A 21,751-nucleotide genomic window follows, 5' to 3' on the forward strand; every position below is an offset into this window, starting at 1 on the left:
TCCTGAGAACGCTTACTGTACTAGGTTCTGATTTGTGATCTTTGCATTACAGGATGTCTCGGGGAATGCTGCTTTTCTGGCCTTCACTCCCTACGGTTTCATTGTTCTTCAGGGAAACAAGAGGGTGCACTTTATCAAATGGTGAGTGACCCCCGTCCCCAACCACATGCCATGAAGGCCCATCATGCCCTATTTTCACGAGTGGATTACAGAACCGAGCTGGAATAGCTTTTCTCTAAAATCCACACTTTCAATTTACAAAAATAGGGGAACATTGCACAGGCACAATTGATCTGAGTTTGGAATTGTAGCTACACTTTGTGCCCACTCCATGCACCTGACGAGTGAAGGGTACAGTCCTGAACCACAGCCCACCAGCCTCTGCAGAGATCAACAAAAGGCATCTTTCATGAGTTTGCCTTTTGTTCAGTTAGCCAATGAATTTCTGGTTACTTTCCCCTTCCTTCTGCATTGAAATCACAAGGCGACAAAACAAGTAGGGCTGTGGCCTTTTGGATGAAAAGAACACCATAACATCTGTCGAGCATCATTGAGACATAATGGGCCTATGGAGAGATCATGGTATGCTTGCTGCATTCATCTGCTTTAAATTAATATGCTGCACAGGATGTGGCAGTTCCGGACATTTACGTGTACAACTTTGAAAAATAAAAATCAAGAGATGTGAGTGGGATTAGAGACTCTTGTGTGACCCGAATTCTACAACGCCTCTCGATTCTGCATCATTCTGAAATGTTCTGTCTGTACGATTGCTTTCTTGGTTAGGCACTTTTTAGAGAAAATAAAGAACTTTGGATATGATATAGAAGCAGAAAAAAGCTAGCACACAACTGTCAAAGACACAATTATCCCCAAAACTGTCTGACAACATTTTTTTAACACTGTTTAATGCATTTACTTGTAGGCTTGTGTACCGCAATAGAGAGAGCTACTTTCCAGCTCAGCCCTTAACCTAAACAGAAGACCTCGTAGACAGACAACCATGACGACATATTTTACCAAGAAGCTCAGGACATGGTGGAAGTATCAACTGGCAATCACAACCAGAAGGAAAGTGAGGACCTTGATCACACCTTCTACCAACAAGAGGGGCACCGGCATTGAGAACTCCTAAAATCCTTCAAGGGATTCCAAAACAGTATTCTAGTCCCTGCCATTAAAGTAATGGCTTGTATGTCAATATATCGACCACAAAAATATCGACTTACAACAGTATTTACTGCAAAATATTGCCCTTGCCAGGATTAAAAGCACTTCAATGCGTGAAATACCTGAAACCAACCTTTAACATTAATGGTTTTAAATGTCAGGAAAACGACAGTCCTGTTCTGTTGAAGAGGAATTAGTCACATCCTAGAGTAGCAAATTCACCTTGACAGAAAGGCCTTTGTTAACCATTAAATCTATGCAACTGATTGCAATGTCAGGAGCTTTAATGCAGGAGATGACAAGTAACATTAAGCTCATGGCCCAAAATGTTAATACAGTGCTCTTGCGTACACTCGGCATCTGGTAAGATTAAAGTATGTAATCCAACTTCCTTCCTACTAAATAAAAAGTGATGTTCAGCGCTCAGACAAAAGTATGTGACTTCCTGCAGAACTCTCCTTTAGAGCCAGTTGACCCTACTTTCACCAATACTGAGCAACTTCTTAGAGCCAACTAAGGACACAGTCCTCACAGTGGCTGCAAGTAGGCATGGTCATTCCGAGTCAGCCATGGCATGCGTTACGAGCTGTAGCCTTCTTGTACTGGCACCACATCAGGGATAACATGTCTATTTATCTTCAGAACACTGGCTGGCGAGAGGTTGTTTAAGGAGTATTCCTGAGCAACACGGTGCACCTGTTACATCTGCTAGGAGTCACAATGTTATTGCTATTGGACAGAAACCACTAAAAGCGGAACAAAGCATCAAGTCGAAAGGGGCCATGAGAGATATGAAAACAGCCATAGTTCCTATCGGAAGAGGAACTGCTCTCGTTCAACAAAATTGTTCCATAATTCCAGACATCCTTACATCTGAGAGTGAGAACTTTCAAAACATTCTCTGGTACGTTGGACAAGCTTACAATTTGTATATTGATAAAAAAAATAAGAACAAGAGTGACTAGACAAACAAACGAGTCACAGGAAGTTAGTGAAGATCTAGTAGCTGTGATTCGCCATTCAATGCATTTCCTAAAATGGTGGAACTTGTGCCACTTGTGAAAGGGAAACAATCATACACACTGTATATGGCTAATAAGGTAATATAATGTGGATATTTCAGATTAAACTCTGATTGAATATGTTCTGGGAAGCTATAAATCCCTCATGCAGAATGTGCAACTCTAAACTGGAAGCGAACTGTAACAGTTTGTGAGGCAGGATTTTCCCCTGCACAGTGTGACGTATTGCAGAAATCAACAGGATGAGGCAAAACAATTATTGGTGAACCTCAACAAGAGTTTATGTAGCCAACCTTGCAGTTTACAGAAGAAAACCTTTCACTATTGTATTTGAATGTCCTGATGAATTAGATAGTTGAACCCATTCATGAAATTATGGCTCCACCAATGGAAAGTGACAATTACGTAGGGATGTACAATTAATGAACTCAAGGAATGTGCCATTTGCTGTCTTTCACAGCGCCTCCAACATTCGTATTTAAGGTCCAATCAAAATGACATCTGAACTATGAATTTGCTTATTATTTTTATTCCGAAGAGCAGAGGTGCACTGTAGCGAGCATAAGAGTACTTTGATGTTAAATCAAAGCACAAATTATAGGATCCCACCAACCATTTGTGGCAATATCCATAGAGGGAGGCTATCTGCAGAAAGTTGTAGCATTGTAGAGTTTGGTTACATGTTTTCATATGCTGCTAGTGGAAAAGCTACTGACTGGCAGAGTCTGAAGAGAAAAGCAGAACAGAAGTGCCTATGAGTAATTCACTGTTGCAAAAATATGTGTGAAAGATACTTCTAACTACAGATACATCACCTTTCTAATATGCTGAGGTGCCACAATGGATCTGAAGATTGTTTTCAGCAGCACTCTTGCACACAGTAGGTAGCATTGTGAGGATCCATACTGCCACATAAGTAATGGAGCAGAACTGCATATAAGCGCCACACGTGTGCTGATGTTCGTTCCTTTCTTTTGGCACCATCTGGCACATTTCTAGAGCTCTGGTCTAACTTTTGTTGGTTTTCAACATTTTCAAATTGTTTTTCAAACAGTGCGCTCAACAGTATGTCCACTCCAAAAACGACAGGCTTTAGCCCATGCCGAGACTGCTGCAAGCGTACATCTGTCATGTGCTGGTGACTGGGCTGCAATCATGACTCCAAGTTCTACGACTCATGTAACCTCATGCATCCATAAGTGATCTGAGACCTGGTGCGAAGCCGTACATCACATACCATAAGAAGTCATTGCGGTAGTGCACAGATCTGTTACAAGTTGCAGGCCCAGTCTTGAGGCCATTCCTGCAACTGCTCCACTTCACATTTAAAGGTTTCAGGTAAGCTGAATTCCAAGACTAAACATAAGCACAAAAAAGCAAAGCAGGACCTAATTCCATTCTGCCACTCTGATTCCAAAACAAAGGCATGAGGGCTTCAAGATCTGAGCCACACTCCATCAAAGTGACCAGTTACGGTGACTGATACCCGAGTTGATCTCAGCACACCTGAGTTCCTAGGTTTGATGTTGACTCAGCATCTGCAAATGTTCAGTGCACTTCCGACTTTCTGTGGTGCACCCTCATGCCCCAAGGAGTCGCAATGGCTTCTAGTCAGGTTACTGCAGAGAGTCTTCCTCTGAAACCATGTGCCCCTTTGGGACCAGTTACAGCACCTGTAACAATGGCAGTAGAAACATACGTGCTGTCCCTGGTTTCAGACACCGTTGCTGGCTGCACTGGCACCAAACGATGACGCCCAGTTCGACCCCTAAAATAAATTTTCAAATTTTCCAACCTGGGCCAACAACATACTGTTACTTCCATTTAACAAGGCTCTCATGGATGCCAGTGTGGCTGTGTGGTTAAAACCATGTTCTTGTCTGCCCGTTAGTCGCCAAGAAGCTAGGCCTGGGCCTGGTGATCCAGTCTTCCTCACCAAGCACCCTTCCCAAGAAAGTCTAATTGTGCAGGCTTCAATCGCTAAGGTTTATCCTAAGTAATTTCCGACCAATCCCCCATATAGAGAATCTAAACAGATTGAAGCTTCTGGCAAACAAATGTTTTCATCTGCCATCTGTGGTCCATAAGCACAGTCTGTTTATTATGCCGCTACTCCCATGTATTATGGGACATAGTCTGCGAGAGATTACCGGCGGTCCCAGAGTCCTTTACAGCCTTCCTGGCTCAGACAATCAATAATGAGCCGTATGGGGCAAAATACCTAAGCCAATGCAGGTTTGGATACCACGGAGGGCATTGGCAGAGTAGTTGTCACAAGATTTGTGCTTCAAAGACATACCTATATGAGGTCGACCAAACTTTCTGGCATGTGCAAGCATCACTGATGGACATGCCCTTCGAAGGATTGATTCTGATTGGAGAGAAGGTGGCCTCCACACTGGAAAGGTTCAAAAGACTGTGGGGCCACAGCCCTTTCCCTGGGGCTATTGACTCCTGCAAAGCAATTTTTCCATTGCTTCGGCAAATTTAGGGGCTATTCCAGAGTGCTAGTCTATAGACAATGGCAGCCTCCCCAGCCAGCCATGAGACACACAGCTTAATCCTTTTGGGCCTGCGGTCGTAGCAAAGCCAGACATTGCACAGAACAGAAGGGATACCAGTCCTCCATCTCCTCCGTCCTTGCTGCAACAGCCACCAGGCCGCTTTGGTTTGTCCTCCCCACTACTAATGCCTGGTTGGTGGGAGGCATGATCCATCATTTCCTTCCAGGATGGCAACCCAACACGTCCAACAATCAGACCTTTTCGATTGTTGAAGGTGCTACGCCCTACTTTTTATTTCATCCCTACCATAACCTTCCTCCCATACAGAACGAATGTCTGAGAAGCATCAGTCCATCCTGATGGAGGAGGTATTCCTCTTGCCCTCCCAGGGTGCTACTGAACAGGTACTGGACTCAGAGAGAGAGAAGAAGGCTGTTTTTCACTCTCCTTCCTCATTCTGAAAAATGACAGACACCTCGTGTCTATAATAGACCTTCAGCCACTAAAACCCTTCCTGCTGTAGGATAAATTCAGAATGCTCACATTGGCTTAGATTCTATCTTACCTAGACCCTAAAGACTGGATTGTCTCCCTAGATTTTCAGGACTCATATTTTCAAATATCCATCCTGCAGTCCCACAGATGTTATCTGCAGATCAAGGTGGGCCAGGAATGCTTTCAATTTGCCACACTCTCTTTCTGCCTCACCTCAGGTGTTCACAAAAGTGATAGTGGTGATCGCTGCCCATCTCTAGTGCTCCGAAGTTCATGTATTTTGGTCCCTCACCACAGTCTGTTATAGACCACCTCTGAAGTCTGAAGGTCAGTAAAACTCCTAACATTGTTGGGTTTCACCTTAAACAAGCAAAAGACCCTCCTGATTCTGTCACAGAGGCATCCATTCATTGGGGCGATCTAGGACACAGTGAAGTTCAAAGCCTTTCTTCCATCACACCCAGTCTGGGACATTCAGGCTATGATCTTGATATTTTGCATTTGGTCCTGGGTCTCGGTGAGGATGGCCCTGAGGCTTCTTGGTCTCCTGGCCCGTGCATCCTTCTTGTCAGTAGTGCCAGGTGGCATATATGGGCCTGCAATGGATCCTGAAATCCCAGTGGACCCAGCATTAAGGATGCCTCTCCAACTCCATTCAGTTAGATGGCTCAAGATCTGTGGTGGTGGCGGACCGATCCTAATCTGTCCTGCAGCAGACCGCTCTCCCCTCCCAAAGCAGAACTCACAATTGTGAAGGATGCATCTTTACTGGGTTGGGCGGTCATCTTGTGGAAGTGGAAATCAAAGGCTTCTGGCCTGTAGCAGAGGCCAGCTATACATCATTAATCCAGTGCTTCAGTCTATTCGTTTAGCCTTGAAGGCTTTCCTGGCATCTATCAGGGAAATCTGGTTCAGGGTCTCGTGAACAGCACCATTTATATGTGGTACGGCAACAAGTGGAGTGGAGCAGGGTCCTGGGTTCCATGCAAAGAGGCTTCATGTCTCTGGAGATTGATGGTGAAGAAGAATATCTTTCTAGTAGCCAACCCCATGGCAGAGTTTCTCAATGCCAGAGCGGACAAATTGAGCACATATTGTTTGGCAGATCACAAGTGGCATCTGCAGCCTGAGGTGGCACGGGGCATATTCAATCAGAGAGGAAAGCCCTGCCTAGATCTACTCACCACTGTTGAGAATGTGCAGTGTCAATGATTGTGTCTGTTGGCGTTTCACCAAGAGCGCTTGTTAAGAGATTCATTGTGGCTGGAATGGAACAAAACACTCTTTTATGCCTTCCCACCACTACCTCTCTTGTCCTGAGTTCTGAAGAAGATCAAGAATGACCAGACCCAAGTCATCTTAATTGGTCTAGATGGGGCCAGAAGAGTGTGGTACATGGAACTCTAGAGCTTGTACGTCTGTTCTCCAGGCAAGCTACCACTTCTTTCTCAGCAACAGGGCAGGGTCCTTCATCAGAACCTCCACAACTTACACCTCCATGTGTGGCGATTTAGTGGTGGCAACTGACTGGTTTTGCTGCTGACTGAAGTGATGGATGTCATTCTCACTGCCAGACTTCCTCCCATGAAATCCATCTATGGTGTGTACTGGGAAAAATGTGTTGCCCAGTGCAGTGCCGAAAGACTGACCCCTTACAAGCTAAGCTTTCAGATATTCTTTTGTTTGCTCTTTGTTTAGTCCAGTAAGGCCTAGCAGTGGCACTGTAAAAAGTTATTTGTCTGCCCATTTGGCCTTTCTCCGTTTGCTGGACCAGTCGTCTTTGTTTGAATCACCAGTTGTGTTTCATTAAAGGTTTGACACATATATTCCCTCCCAAACAGTTTGGGATGCCCTCATAACTGGGTCTGACATTTCTTATCTTTATGCCCTTCAAGCCTCAGCATGTTTTCCAGCCTTGTCTCTTGACCCTGAAATCTGTCTTCCTCATTGTGGTTACGTCAGCTCATTGCATGAGTGAATTGCAGGCACTTTCAGTGCAACCGCCCCACACCATCTTCTTTCCAGACAAATTAATACTGGGAACATGGGCGCCCTTCTCAGCAATTTGTGAATCAGTTCTACATTAAGCAATCGATCTTTCTACCAGAATTCTCTGCTCGCCTACCCCTTTTGAGCCCAGAGGAGAGGCACCATTGGTTGGACCACAAAAGGTCTTTGAGTTTTTACATCAGTTATAACAATGCACATCAAGTGGATGATCAGCACTTTGTGGAGTTTTCTTGAACAAAGAAATGGAAGGCTGTGCCCTGTTGAAGTGGATAGTCCTCTGCATCAAGGTCTGCTACGCACTGGCCAAGAAACAGCCCCCTGAAAGTCTGAGAGGCAAGTCCATCTGGACCACGGACGCTACAGTGGTGCTGACATAGGGATTGCTTGTCCTTGACATCTGGCAGGCTGTGAGGTGAACATTGGTGCATGAGTTCACGAAACACTACTGCTTTGACAGCAAGGGGAAGTATACTTTGCTTGCTGGGTTCCGTAGGCCTTTTTGATTTGAGTCCACTTCACAGAGCCTCCACCTTCAATAGGTTCTGGTTTGCTATATATTCCAAAAGTTAGTAATCAGTGGTTAAAAGTATCCATGAATAGAACAAGTTACTTACCTTCGGTAACGTTCTTTCGGGTTGACATTCTACCCGGAGATTCCTCGCAGCACTTGCCCCTTCCTTTTCTATGGAGTTGTGTCTTTACCATCTAAAATGGAACCATCTTAGCAGGCAGCACACTGCCACCTACAGTTGTTCTACGCTTTGCACCAGTGAGTGCAAAGAGAGAAAATACAAGAAACTGACATCAGCGCTGAGAGTGGTGCTTATAAGCGGGTGCAATCTGCCATTTCTGAGGTCAGAAGGGAGCCAGCATGGAGCTGCACAGCACTGCCTCTGGCATGCACTAGCACTGCTTAAAAATTCTCTGGCTCCATTCTGGCCTCTGGGAGATATATTTTAAAGGTGGTGACTCTACAGGTGAAGAATCTGCGGTTAGAGAAGTGTCCACCAGAAAAGGTGTTGCCAAAGGTAATTAACTTGCTTTTCAAGCATTCAGCAGCTTGGCGTTCTGTGCATATGTTCAGAAAAGAATCATGTTTGGTCTCTGCATCCATTCAAGATGTCACAGTGCATACATTTAAAACGTGCCTAAAGGTGTTACTATTTGCTATTTTATGGGCAGCATGTAAAACAGTTACATGCAGGAAAATAAAGCACGACTTGCCTTTAAAACAAGCTTTTAAGCTTATTTTCTATGACAGACCAGTACGTAATCTCCCAGTTAATCGACAAGGAGAAAGAGCTGATAAATTCTTCGAAAAATAAATCAGGGAATGGTGCCAAAGTGCAGGATCTTCTGGTTTGTCAATCAGTCAATCAATCAGGGATTTGTAAAGCGCGGCTACTCACCCGTGAGGGTCTCAAGGCGCTGGGGGAGGCAGGGCGGTGTGCTGAGGATCAGTCGAAGAGCCAGGTCTTGAGGTCCTTCCTGAACTGTGACAGGGTAGGGGACTGCCTGAGGTGGATGGGAAGGGTGTTCCAGGTCTTGGCGGCGAAGTGGGAGAAGGGTCTTCCTCCGGCTGTAGATTTCTGTATGTGGGGGACAGTGGGGAGGGCCTGGGGAGGGCCTGGTCGGCGGAGTGGAGTTGTCTGGCGGGAGTGTTGAAGGAGAGTCTGTGGTTGAGGTAGGCTGGTCCGGCGTAATACAGGGCCTTGTAGGCTTGGGTCAGGAGCTTGAAGGTGATTCTCCTGTCAATAGGCAGCCAGTGTAGGTCTCTCACAAGGTTGGAGATGTGGCTGTGTCGTGGGGCGTTCTTGATGAGACGGGCGGAGGCGTTCTGGATGCGTTGTAGTCTCTTCCGGGTCTTGGCGGTGGTTCTGGCGTAGAGTGCATTGCCGTAGTCGAGGCAGCTGCTGACGAGGGCCTGAGTGACTATCCTTCTGGCTTCGGTAGGGATACACTTGTAGATGTTTCGAAGCATGCACAGGCTGTGGAAGCAGCCTGATGAGACAGCTCTCACCTGTTGGTCCATTGAGAGCGATGAATCTAAGATGACGCCGAGGTTGTGGGTGTGGTCGGTGGGTGTGGGGGCGTTTCCGAGGGCGGTGGGCCACCAGGAATCATTCCAGGCTGAGGATGAGGACTTCTGTTTTGTCCGAGTTCAGTTTGAGGCAACTGTCTTTCTTCCAGGCGGCGACTGCTTTCATTCCTTCGTGGAAATTGTTTTTGGCGGTGGTTGGGTTGTTGGTGAGGGAGACTATCAGTTGGGTGTCGTTGGCGTAGGAGATGATGTTGAGTGCGTGGCTTCTGATGATGGCGGCCTGTAGGATCATGTAGAGGTTGAAGAGGGTGAGACTCAGCAAGGGTCCTTGGGGGACGCCGCTGCTGATCATGGTGGCTTCCGAGCAAAAGTGTGTGTGTGTGGGGGGTGGGGGGAGGGCAGGGTAGTCGGACCTTCTGTGTTCTGCCGGTGAGGAACGAGGAGAGCCATCGCAATGTTGAGTCTCAGATGCCGGCGTCGTGGAGACGGGTGCATAGCGTGTTGTGTGGGACTGTGTCGAAGGCCGCAGAAAGGTCCAGGAGGATGAGGGTGACGGTCTTGCCTCGGTCGAGGAGGGTGCAGATGTCGTCTGTGGCGGCGAGGACAGCAGTCTCAGTGCTATGGTTGCTTCTGAATCCTGACTGAGAGGGGTCCAGGATATTGTTGGCTTCCAGGAAGACGGTGAGTTGTTTGTTGACTGCCTTCTCAATGACTTTGGCTGGAAAGGGGAACAGGGAGATGGGCCGGTAGTTCTTGAGGTCTGTCGGGTTGGCGGTGGGTTTCTTCAGTAGAGGATTGATCTTGGCTTGTTTCCAACTCTCTGGGAAGGTGGCGGTTTTGAAGGAGCAGTTGATGGTATACTGGAGTGTGGGTGCGATGATGTTGCTAGCTTTGTTGAAGATGTGGTGAGGGCAGGGGTCGGTGGGTGCTCCTGAGTGGATGGTTGCCATGATGTTGCGGGTCTCAATATCGGTGATGTTGTTCCAGTGGAGAAGGGCGGGGGCTTGGTGACTCTTCGGTCGACAGGCTGGTGGTGAGAGTAGTGGGGGGGGCCCTTGGTGGTAAAGCTGTCGTAAATGTGTGTGATCTTGCTGTGGAAGTAGTTCGCAAGGTTTTCGCAGAGGTCTTGCAATGGGTGGAAGTCGGTGGAGTTGGAGTTGGGGTTGGTGATCTCTTTGATGATGGTGAAAAGTTCCTTGCTTGTTGTGGGCATTTTTATTGACGCGTTGTTGCAGGTTTTTTGGTGGTCCTAATGAGCTGTTGGTGATGTTTGACAGCGTTATTGAAGGCTTTGTGATATGTGGGAGTCTTGTTGGTGTGCCATTTCCTCTCTAGATGTCTGCAGACCTGCTTCAAATCTTTGAGTGCAGGGGTGAACCAGTTTACTTTCTTGGCTGTGCCTCTGTAGTGGGGTGTCTTGAGGGAGGCGAAGGTGTTGGTGCAGTTAGTGATCCATTTGTGGAATTGGTGTGCAGCAGTGTTGACGTCGTCCTCGGCTTGGTGGGGTGTTGGGTTGAGGCTGGCAGTGAGCAGGGCTTCAGGGACCTTGTTCCAATTTCTGCTGGGAAGTTGGGGAGCGTGGTGGCGACCAATGGGTTTGTTGAAGGTGAAGTGAATGCAGCGATGGTCGGTCCATTCGAGTTCGGTGGTGTGGCTGACGGAGACGTGGTTGCTGGCGGAGAAGATGGGGTCCAGTGTGTGACTGGCCGAGTGAGTGGGTGCAGTGATGAGTTGCTTGAGTCCGAGATTGGCGAGGTTTTCGATCAGAGTGGTGGAGTTGTTGTCGTTTGGGTTTTCCAGGTGGAAGTTGAGGACCCTCAGTAGGCTGTAGTTCTTGGATGTGAGAGCATGGGTGGTGGCTAGGTCAGCGTTGGTGTCGCAGAATGGGGGACCTGGGCCCGGTGGCCTGTAGATGAGGGTGCCCCGCAGAGTGGTTTTAGGGTTGGTTCCAATCTGGAAGTGGAGGAGTTCAATTTTGGTTGTGGAGTCTTCGGTGCTGGTGGAGAGGCATAGGGACTCTTTGTGGACTATGGCGATGCCTCCCCCGGGGCGGTTCATGCGGTCTTTGCGGATGATCTTGTAGCTGTCTGGGATGGCAATGTCTGGAGCCGAGGAGGGGTTAAGCCATGTTTCTGTGAGGAAGGTGACGTCTGGCAATGTGGTGTCAATGAGGTTCCAGAGTTTGATGGCGTGCCTGTGGATGGAGCGAGTGTTGATCAGGATACATCTGAGGCTGTGATCTGCTTTGTGGGTGGGCTTGAGTGAAGGAGGCTGGTGAATTTGCAGTGGCGACAGGTGAAGGGTCCCTTGGTGTTACTTGGAGATGCCTGCTTACAGTTGTTGTCATGTCCTTGGTTGAGTGCGATGAGTGTTGCTGACGTGTAGTGGTGGCGGGTGAGAGATCCAGGGGTCCTGGCGCTGATTGCGGTCGGGGCCCAGACGGGCTTGCTTTAGGCACGTCAGCAGCCCGGACGTGCAGCAGCCGCCATTAAGTAGAGAGGGGGGAGGAGAGGACAGCTGGGATGCGGGAGGGGGAAACGGTGCGAAAAAAAGGGGGCGGGAAGCAGCAGTGGGGAGAGTGTGAGAGAGAGAGAGATGTGAGAATGAGAGGAGTGAAGAGGAAAGCGCAGAAAGTGAAAGGCACAAAAAACCGCACACTAAAAGAAAAAGTAGGAGAAAAGAGGCAGAGGGCAGCCCAGCAGGAGAGCAGAGCTTTCCCACTAGCCACCAGGGGTGAGGCACAGGCAGAAGCCTGCGGGTGGAGGAGGGCCTCAAACTTCTGACCGAGGTCGGAGTTCAAGACAGGACGGGCTTCCACTTACTGGTGGAGCTATGCAGAGGCTGAGCAGTTCACTGCTGGTTTTGGTTGCGTCACAGGGGTTTCAAAATTGCACAAATAGCTCTCTGGACCAGCCAATAGATAATGAAGTTATGTACAGTATGTGAATCAATAACAAGCATCAAGAGGCCAATCAGACCTTTTTTATGGGTGAGTAACATGTTTACCGATGGTGTGTTCCATAAGACCAGCTGTGCGCCCAGGCCCAAGTTAGGAGATTATTGAATTTAATACGTTTTTGGCATTGTTCGTCCTTAGAGGGATGATTACGTCAGTGAAAAGCGACCCGCAGCTTCCAGTAGCATGGGACCCACAGACACTTGCCTAGCCCTCTTTTTAACTTTAGCTACAATAACTTTTTCGGCTGTCTATTTTTCCTCAGAGTCGAAATCTCTTTTAATGACAGGTTGCAAATCCTTGCTAAACCTGTAAGACATAAATGTCCTCACCTGCACCCCTGGGGTAGCATTCTCTCACTTGCTCTCCACATCTGTAAAAATAGTCTTTCACCAACTATGAACATGTTCACAGCGGGCGTATGTCTAGCGTATCATTCTTGTACTAACTTTCAACATGTGGCCTGGCATTGTGTCATCAGCCACTTATAGCTGACCTAACATTCCGTCACTCGCTGTTCACATTTCCCATTGTTCCTCTCCTTAACCATTTATACGTTATGGCAAAATGTGCCTTCACCAACTCCTCACCTGTCACAACATTTTTTCAGGTGCTGTTAACATCTGGCAAAAATGTTCTCCATCAGCAGTCAACATCTTTCTCAAAGTTCATTTACCAGCCATCCTAATTGGGCAAATCTGTTTTGCCCGTTGTATAGGCCTAGCATTACAGTAACATTCTTCTAGTTCTCTACAATTGCTGTAGCATTTCTTAAAGCAGTTTTATAGCTGTGACATTGTGTGTTTTTCACCAGCATCTTACTTCTACTCAGGCATTCTAACAACTATCTACATCTGGCACTAGGATTTCTTTTAACCCTCTAGTCTGGTATGCGTCATTTGACCATTTTCTTTTTTGTAAGAAAGCCTATTTTACTGCTAATGGATGACATTTGTCGTTGCATATCCTGAAAAAGCACTTTCATCATAACCTATTTCACTGTCCTAGCAAATCTGATTTGTCCACCATCATTTTTGCACATCTAGTTTGAGCTCATTCATCATCACTGCACATCTTGTGGGAGTCGGGCCATTAACCATCTTTTGCCACTCTCCTAACCTTCTTGACGCTGTGTTCCATTGTGTCTTGTGTTCCATGTTGTTGTCCTGCTACATTCATTCATTGCCCAATCATCTTTCTTCTCTTGCTGTGTTAATTTCCCTCATTCTTCCATCTTCCTCTGCTTTCCTGGCACATACATCAGGCACAGTCCAAACACAGCTTTGTGCTTACCCTTGCAGGAGTGATGCAACAAAAATGAAATTTGAAGGGAAGACGTTCCAATTGCATGCGAGTGAGAAAGAGGTAAGTGAGAGTGCTGCTTCCTGAGGGGATGGAGCTATGACCCCTATGATAACGTGGGTATGCCTGTGCCTCCCAGTGAAAAACTCTTGAGGTGTCCTACATTACCAGAGAGAGGTTGCGGGTGTGATGATAATAACAAGGATGTTGGGACAACTTAGATATCCAAGGTACAACTGAAGTATTCCCAGAGCCAATTTGTGCATACTGGAGATGGCTAACTATACTGGAGATAGCCAGGGTACCCAGAGAACATCTGGTTGTCTGATACTTTAATGGTATTCAAGAAATGGACTGGATACCTTACAGCCAACTTTTACATGCTAGCATGGGCTAGGATACCTTAGAGGCATTGGTGCTATCCAGGAAACAGCTAAGGTATCTTACAGGTAGTTGTGTTATCCTGGAGATACCTGCCCTACTCAGAGGATAGCTGTGCATACTAGAGACTGTTGGGTATCTTACAGACATATGTAGCATCCTGTAGAGGGCTGGAATATCATAGAGAGAATGAGAGTATCTTGGATACAGCTAGGGTACCTTAGACAGTTGTGATATCCTGGGCACAACTGGGCTACTCAGAAGTCAGCTGGGCTTAATGAGACCAGGATATCTTACAGTTGTGGTAACCTGGAGAGAGCTGGGATATCCTATGGACTTTGAAGGTATCCAGGAGACTGCTAGGATATGTTTCTGGAGCTGGGGTAGCCTGGAGGCAGCTGGACGTTCCATAGGACACCTGGGTTTCACCACACAGTATTGGTTTCCATCAGATGGTATCCTGGAGAGGACTGGGACATCATAGAAGTATTGAAAGTATCCACGCATCAGCTAATGTATCTTACAGCTAGTTGTGTTATCCTTGGAGACAGCTGGGCTACCCAGAGGACAGAAGGATATGACAAGACAATACTGGTATCCAAGCGACAGTTGGGTATCTTACAGACACTTGCAGCATCCTGGAGAGAGGGCTGAGATATAATATAGGCATTGAGGGTATCCAGGAGACATCTAGAATATCTTACAGGTTGATGTGGTATTCCAGAGACAACTGGGCTGCCCAGAGCACAGCTGGAATCCACAAGACAATAACAGTGTCCAAGAGACGGATAGAGTGTCTTTCAATTGTGGTATACTGGAGAGGGCTGGGATATCACAGAGGTATTAAAGGTATTCAGGAGACATCTAGTATATCTTACAGGTAGGTGTGGTATCCTGGAGTCAGCTGGACTACCCATAGCCCTGCTGGGTATCACAACACATTACTGGAATTAATGAGACATTTTCCTGGAGAGGGCTTGGATATCATAGAGACATTGATGGTATCCAGGAGAAAGCTAGGGTTTCCAAAGGACGCTAGGCATCTCAAGACATTATTGGTATCCAAGAGATGGAGTATCGGAGTGGAAGTATTGGTGTACTCAAGAGAGCTGGATGCAGCGGGGAATATTTTGCAGACATTGACAGATAATTTCTATCTTATAGAGATTTTAGATTCTTTACCTTTAGAATTTCCCCCAGGCATCAGTCTGGATCCAAAAAAAAATCTTCAAGCAGTACCCCTGTACGCCGTCAGGTGGCATCGGTCGACTCCGTGTCCATCGTGGTCACCGGATATATCATCATCGGTCGTATATAGGTGCGACCCTGGCGCACTGACATCAGTTCTTTTCTTTCTGCCCCAGCCTACGTGCAGGTCCACAGAGAGCTACCCCTACAGTTGTTTTTTGACTGGCCTTTTGACTTTATGGCAAAGATTTTTGACGTCTTGGTGCGTCAAGGATGTCCTCACAGAAGACGGGCTTCAAGCCCTGCGACTCCTGTCACTGTATGATGTTGGTGACGGATCCGCACCTCGTCTGCCTGTGGTGTTTGGAGCGTGACCACGACCCAAAGTTGTGCTGCGACTGCCGGGCCATGAACCCAAAGGCTTTGAGGGAGCGGTCCCTAAAGCTGCTTGTGGCCTGGCATCAGGCTTAGCATCCCATCTGGTCTCGGTCAAGAGGAAGGTCCTGAGACCACTTGCGGATCCACCACCACTCGTCGTCGTCCCATTCAAAATCATTGGGACACTTTGGTAAGCACAAGAAGAAGTTGAAGAAGCGCAAGCGTTTTTCAACTTCACTCCGTCGGTCAGACAACGCAATGCGGGAGAAGGAGCATCCTCGCTCTAGGCCTCTGTTTTCAGAGTACTTCTGGTTCTGCTCTGCTCCTCCCTGAGTTTCCGGGAGCCACCCCCTGCCCAACTTAAGGAATTTTACAAGGCCATGCACCTCATCTTTGGGCAGTCCAGCCCTGCTGGAGAGCCTTCGGGCCCCGCAGGGTTGGTAGGGACTCCTTTGGGTTCCGCGCTGGTAGTTTTGCATTGGCTCCAAGGGGCACCCAGGGATTCACTTCCGGATCTGAACCGAAGTCGGTCACACCTCAGAGACCTTCCCCGGCGACTGTTCTGACATTGATGCTCCTGACGCCATCCGGGCCCACGGACGATATCAGTCCTATACTCATTGCTGACTCCGACACGGAGCTAGAACGGCGACGCTGAACACAGATTCTGACTTAGGCAGGGCCCGTGGTGGGATCCTGACACTTTGTCTTATGGGTATGAGTTTGGTAAGAGTATGAAGGACTCGCTGGATCCTTTAGAATACCAGCTAGAAGACTCTATGGACTGGACTCAGGAACTGGGTGAAGCCAGGGGTCTGAATACCTTCCCTTATGCTGGTATGCTTTCTCCCCCTACCATGCCTACGGAGGAGGGAACTTCTTACTCCATGGTGGTGCAAAGAGTGGCCTAGGTCTTGGCCTCGAACGACCTTCGTGGTTGTCAGGAATAACCTCCTGACTAAGGTGCGTCAGCCTGGGTCTTCCACGTCCAAACCCCTTTTGCCCTTTAACAAAGCCCTCACTGATTTCCTGCTGGGGACTTGGTCCAAACCCAGCACAGAGGCTCATGTTAATAGGACAATAGCCCACTACCATTGGCCTGTACCTAATGACTCAGCTTTCCTGACCCAACACCCAAACCCGAGAGCTTGGTCATCCAAGCCTCGCCATCCGATGACATGTTTCCTTCCGCTCCCCGGGATAGGGAATCCAAAAAGCTGGATCATCTTGGGAAGAAGTTGTTTTCTTCCTCCAGCTTAGCATTGCGGTACGTGAACACTGCATGCCTCTTTGGCCATTACACCCATACTTTATGGGACACTGTCACGCAAGTGCTGCCACAGGATCCGGAGGAGGCCCGGGCCATTCTCTCCCAAGCTGCTGCTGATGGGAGAGATGCACCTAAGTTCACAATCAGATGTGGCCTGGATACTCTCTAGGCAGATAAGTTGCTTCGACAGTGGCCTTGAGGCGCCACGCCTGTTTACAGACTTCTGGCTTTTCAGGGGATGGCCAATCCATTCTGATGGACATGGCCTTTGATGGCACCTGTCTCTTTGGAGACAAAGCAGACTGAGCACTCAAGTGCTTTAAGGAGTCCCGGGCTACTGCCCAGTCCCTTGGCCTCACTTCTGCTGTTCGTTCCCCTCAGTCCACTTTTCGCCCCTTTCATTGCTACAGAAGGGGTGCCCAGCCACTGTGCTGTGCATACTGCTCAGCCTCTGCGTGGCTGGGACTTGGGATCTAGTGTTCGTGTGGACCAGGGAGTCAGCAGTCTAGCCAGTCCACCGCTCCTCCTCAGCCGCAGCCTCCAAACCCTCCTAGTCTGACGCTTCCCCATTGGGACCAGTCGACGGCAGGATTTGCCATCACCTGCCCCTCTGGAACACCATCATGTCAGACAGGTGGGTTTTTCAGATAGTCTGAAGGGGCTGTTCCCTCCCAATTGAGGCTACCCCCTCCAGCCATGCCACCATCCTACAATCCAATGACTGAGAATCACCTGGCACTTCTCTTCGAGGAGGTTACAGCTCTCTTAACCAAGGGAGTCCCTATGCCAGAAGTAGGTTGTGATTGTTATCCCTGCTACTTTCTGGTGCCCAGAAAGGACAAGGGCCTCTGCCCTATCCTAGACCTCCCATCCCTCAGTCTTTTCCTCAGGAAGGAGAAGTTCAAAATGCTTACTCTGGCTCAGGTCCTATCTGCCCTGGCCCCAGGAGACTAAATGATAGTGTTGGATTTACAGGATGCACATTGTCATATTTCCGTCCTGCCTTCCCACAGATGTTACTTACATTTCGTGGTAGGTCACGAGCATTTTCAATTTACTGTGCTCCCCTTTAGCCTTACCAGCTCTCCTCGGGTGTACTCCAAAGTGATGGCAGTGGTCGCAGCTCATCTGCGAAGGTAGGAGGTTTCTGTCTTCCCCTAACTCGGCGACTGGCTGTTGAAGGCTGACTCGCCCCAGGATGTCGTCTTCCACCTCCAGACTACGGCCGACCTCCTGCATTCGGTGTGGTTCACTATAAACGTGTCAAAGTCACACCTAACTCCCTCTCAGACGCTCCCTTTCATTGGAGCTGTTCTGGACACAGTGCAGTGGGGAGAGCCTTGGTTAGAACTGTTCGCCTCTGCAGAAAACATGCAATGTCATCTGTTTTGCACGTTGGAGTTTCCAAGGTGGTACTCACTCGGTTATGCGTTTTGTCTAAAGTGGAACTCAGGCCGCCTTTCCGCCAATACCACTGCTGACCAGAGTTCTCAAGAAGATCAAGAACGACTGGGCCCAAGTCACTCTTGTGGCTCCGGACTGGCAGGAAGTGTATGGTATCCTGAGCTCTTGAGCATTGCCATCGATCCTCTGATCAGAATGCTCCTGCAGGAGGATTTTCTGTCGCAGCAGCAGGGGACGGTTCTCCACCCGAGCTTGTCCAGTCTCCGCCTTCTTGCATGGCGATTGAGCAGCAGTAGTTGGAAGCTTTTGACTTTCCACCCAAAGTCTGTAATGTTATCTTGGCAACCAGGTGTCCCTTCACCAAAATGGTATACGCGCGTGGAATAAATTTATGACATGGTGTAGAGACAAGTCTGTTGATCCCCCTCTCCGCCCACCTTTGAGGTTCCTTTGTTCTTTCTCTTGCCCAGCAGGGCTGTGCTGTGGGCACCCTTAAAGGTTATTTGTTTAGCAATTTGGCTTTCCTCATATTGCCCCACCAACTCTCCTTGTTTACATTTCCCATTGTTGGAAATTTTTCTAAGGGTCTTATCCATCTCTTTCCTCCTTCCTCGTTCATAATGCCCCAATGGGATTTGAACTTAGTTCTTACTTTTCTGATGTGTGCTCTTTTTGAGCCACTTCACAACTGCCCACTTGGCCTCCTTACTCTGAAAACAGTCTTTCTTGTAGCAGTCCCCTCTGACCGCAGAATGAGTGAGCTGTAGGCTCTTTCTTCGATGCCAGCTTTCATCTCCATCCACACTGACAAGGTGGTGTTTCGTACCATGGCTTCCTTTCTCCCTTTCATGTACTTGAATCCATCACCTTGCCTTCTTTTTACACGTCCCACATTCTTCTAAGGAAGAGCAGAGACTCCACCGCCGGCACCCAAAAAAGAGCGTTGGCGTTCTATCTTGATATTTCTAAAGAGTTCCAGGTGGATGATCAATTCTTTGTGGATTATGTGGGTGCGAAGAAAGGTCAGGCAGTGCAAAAGAGACCAATCTCTAGATGGGTTGTTCTCTGCATTACAATGTGCTACATATTGGCTAAGAAGCAACCTCTGGAGGGTTTGCATTCTCACTCCACCAGAGTAACAGCTGCAACCACTGCATTAGCATGCGGAGTTCCAGTCCTGGATATCTGAAAGGTAGCAACATGGGTGTCTTTGCACACCTTCACCAAGCACTACTGCTTGGACAGTCAGGTCCAGAGGGACGGGTACTTTGCCCGTTTGGTCCTGCAGGACTCCCTAGTATGATCATGGTTCGCAGACCCACCTCCAGGGATGGTATTGCTTGGGTATCTTTTCCGAGGTAAGGAATCTGCAACTGGAAGTCCCTATCAGATGAACAAGTTACTTACCTTCGGTAACGAATTATCTGGTAGACATATTCTAGTTGCAGATTACTTACCGACCCACCCATCATCCCCACTTTGCGAACTGATTTCTAGGGACAGGGACTTCCCTTTCAGGGCCCTAGTTCTGGTGCACCAGGGTCAGTGTCCTTCATGGCTCCGCGCTTCTGGTGTGGAAAGTCATGAGAAGAAACTGACATTAGTGCACTGGGGTGGCACCTATATACAACCCACGACGCCATGTCTGGCAACCACGACGCGAACAACTGAGTTGACTGACGCCACCTGATAGCATGCAGGGGTACTGCTCGAAGAAAAATCTCTAGATCCAGAGTGATGCCTGTGGGAAATTCTAAGGTAAGCAGTCTGCAACTAGAATATGTCTCTACCACATAATTTGTTACCAAAGGTAAGTAACTTGTTCGTTTGGTATTTTTGCAGGAAAGAAGGATGGTTCTGACGTACTTTGCCCCTACCCCGGAAGCCTGCAAACACCTTTGGAAATGTGGGGTCGAAAATCAAGCCTTCTACAAGTACGTAATCACTGGAGACAGAAATATAGCATGGTCATGTCTGAATCACTGCATGCTCTGTTGTAGTCACTGCACACACTGCTGACGTCAATGCACAAAGCGCATGAGTCATTTCCCACACTGCCAGAACTTTTGCACTCTGCTGGAGTCGCCGCATGCACTGCCAGAGTTACTACACACTATTAGAGTCACAGTATACACTGCAGGAATCGCTGCACCCACTGCCATAGTCACTGAACACTGCTTGAATGGCTTCACGCACAACTATCAGCTGCCTGAGATATCTGCCTGCACTGCTAGAGTCCATGCACACAATGCCTGAGAATCATACATACTGCCACCTTGGAAGAGCCACTGCAGATACTTAGGAGTCAGTGAATATACCACGTATGCTGCCACTGCACACTTCGCTAAAGTCACCGCACACACTGCCTCATAGTCACGTTTTGCTCTGCATGGGAGGGCGAGAGTGACTGCTGACGTCTGTGTGAGTTACTGCACATGCTGCATGGGACAGTGCTTCTGCTCGCCTTTGAGTTCACAAGTGTCACTGTATTCATCTGCTAGAGTCACTGCTTGCTCCATGTTGAGCCACTGAACTCGCTGTGCAGGAGTCTGTGTAAGTGCTTGTGGCATTCATCCTGCGGTCTCTTGTGTCCATTCATCAATGACCTTCAGTGGGCTTCTCAGCGCTACCGATACAGTCATCAAGCAGTGCTCACCTACACAAGACCTCCCACGTCAGGTAAGGGTTGCATATTTAGTGTTCCAGGGAAAGCGCAGTGTCCAGGAGCCTGAGCAGAGCAGACCCTGTTGTATCTTTGTACAGATGTATAGTAGAGCACGCTGCATGGCACTGCAAACTGGGCCCTTAAAAAGAACAGTCAGGGTTTGCAGTTTAACACAAATAAGCTTTACAAGTCTGCCCTGTGCCCTTCCTTGCTATGCCAAATCTTATGCAAAGACCCCAAAAGGACGCCACGGGCAGTTCAGAGGGGGCACAAGGGCATCTGCAACACACCCCGTAGAACCATTTTAGGTAGAGCTCATGCTCGGGCTGCTTTATTGACTGAAGGCAGCGTTCTAGCTATTGAAAGACGCTGTACAAGTGTACCAGCTGGAACTCTGCCTCTTGGGCAAAATGCAGTTGTCAGTCTTGAAATACTGCCATAGTAAATATAATTGTTCACTTTAAGAAATAGCTAAGTTCAAACCTTAATAGCAGTGCGCTTTCGCTCTTTCTTTACCAAAGCAAGAATATTTGTCTTCATTTTCCCGCTATGCAACTATTATTTTACGCAGGCTGCTAGGAATCTTGGAACAAGCCCAGACAGATGCCCATAGTATGTTATGCTGTTGGCCTCGGTGTAGCGCACAATGACGGACGCTTGGCAGTTTAGTCCACATTTCCTCTGTGCAGGCTGACACCAGCTGTCTGCAGGTTGTTTAAATATGTTCTTGTCTTGTCACTTTCATCTCCTACTTAAATGAATGCTTTTTACACAGGCTCTCATTTTAATATGCACTCCCTGCATTTTACTACACATAGGGGGTCATTCGCGAATGACTGAAGTACCGCCAACAGGATTTCCCCCGGCTGGGCAAATCCGCCAGGGCAGCGCTGCAAGCAGCGCTGCCCAGGGGATTCTGACCCCCTTCCCGCAAGCCTGTTTCTGGCGGTTTTTACCGCCAGGAA

At 48.1% G+C, this 21,751-nt stretch overlaps 1 protein-coding gene across 5 annotated transcripts in view; it reads left to right on the forward strand.

Moving 5' to 3' along the window:
- FRMD5 (FERM domain containing 5) overlaps positions 1-21,751 on the forward strand; it is a 396,131-nt gene that overhangs the window by 291,458 nt on the left and 82,922 nt on the right. For 4 of the 5 annotated variants that reach the window (XM_069222965.1, XM_069222966.1, XM_069222967.1 and 1 more), the window contains 3 exons: positions 53-141; positions 13,500-13,563; positions 19,964-20,055. In XM_069222965.1, the coding sequence (XP_069079066.1) occupies positions 53-141; positions 13,500-13,563; positions 19,964-20,055 (245 nt within the window). The remainder of the gene's footprint in view (positions 1-52; positions 142-13,499; positions 13,564-19,963; positions 20,056-21,751) is intronic. The other variant, XM_069222969.1, reaches the window with a different exon arrangement.

This window comes from Pleurodeles waltl, chromosome 3_1 (genome assembly GCF_031143425.1).
Source record: "Pleurodeles waltl isolate 20211129_DDA chromosome 3_1, aPleWal1.hap1.20221129, whole genome shotgun sequence".
Lineage (NCBI taxonomy): Eukaryota > Metazoa > Chordata > Amphibia > Caudata > Salamandridae > Pleurodeles > Pleurodeles waltl.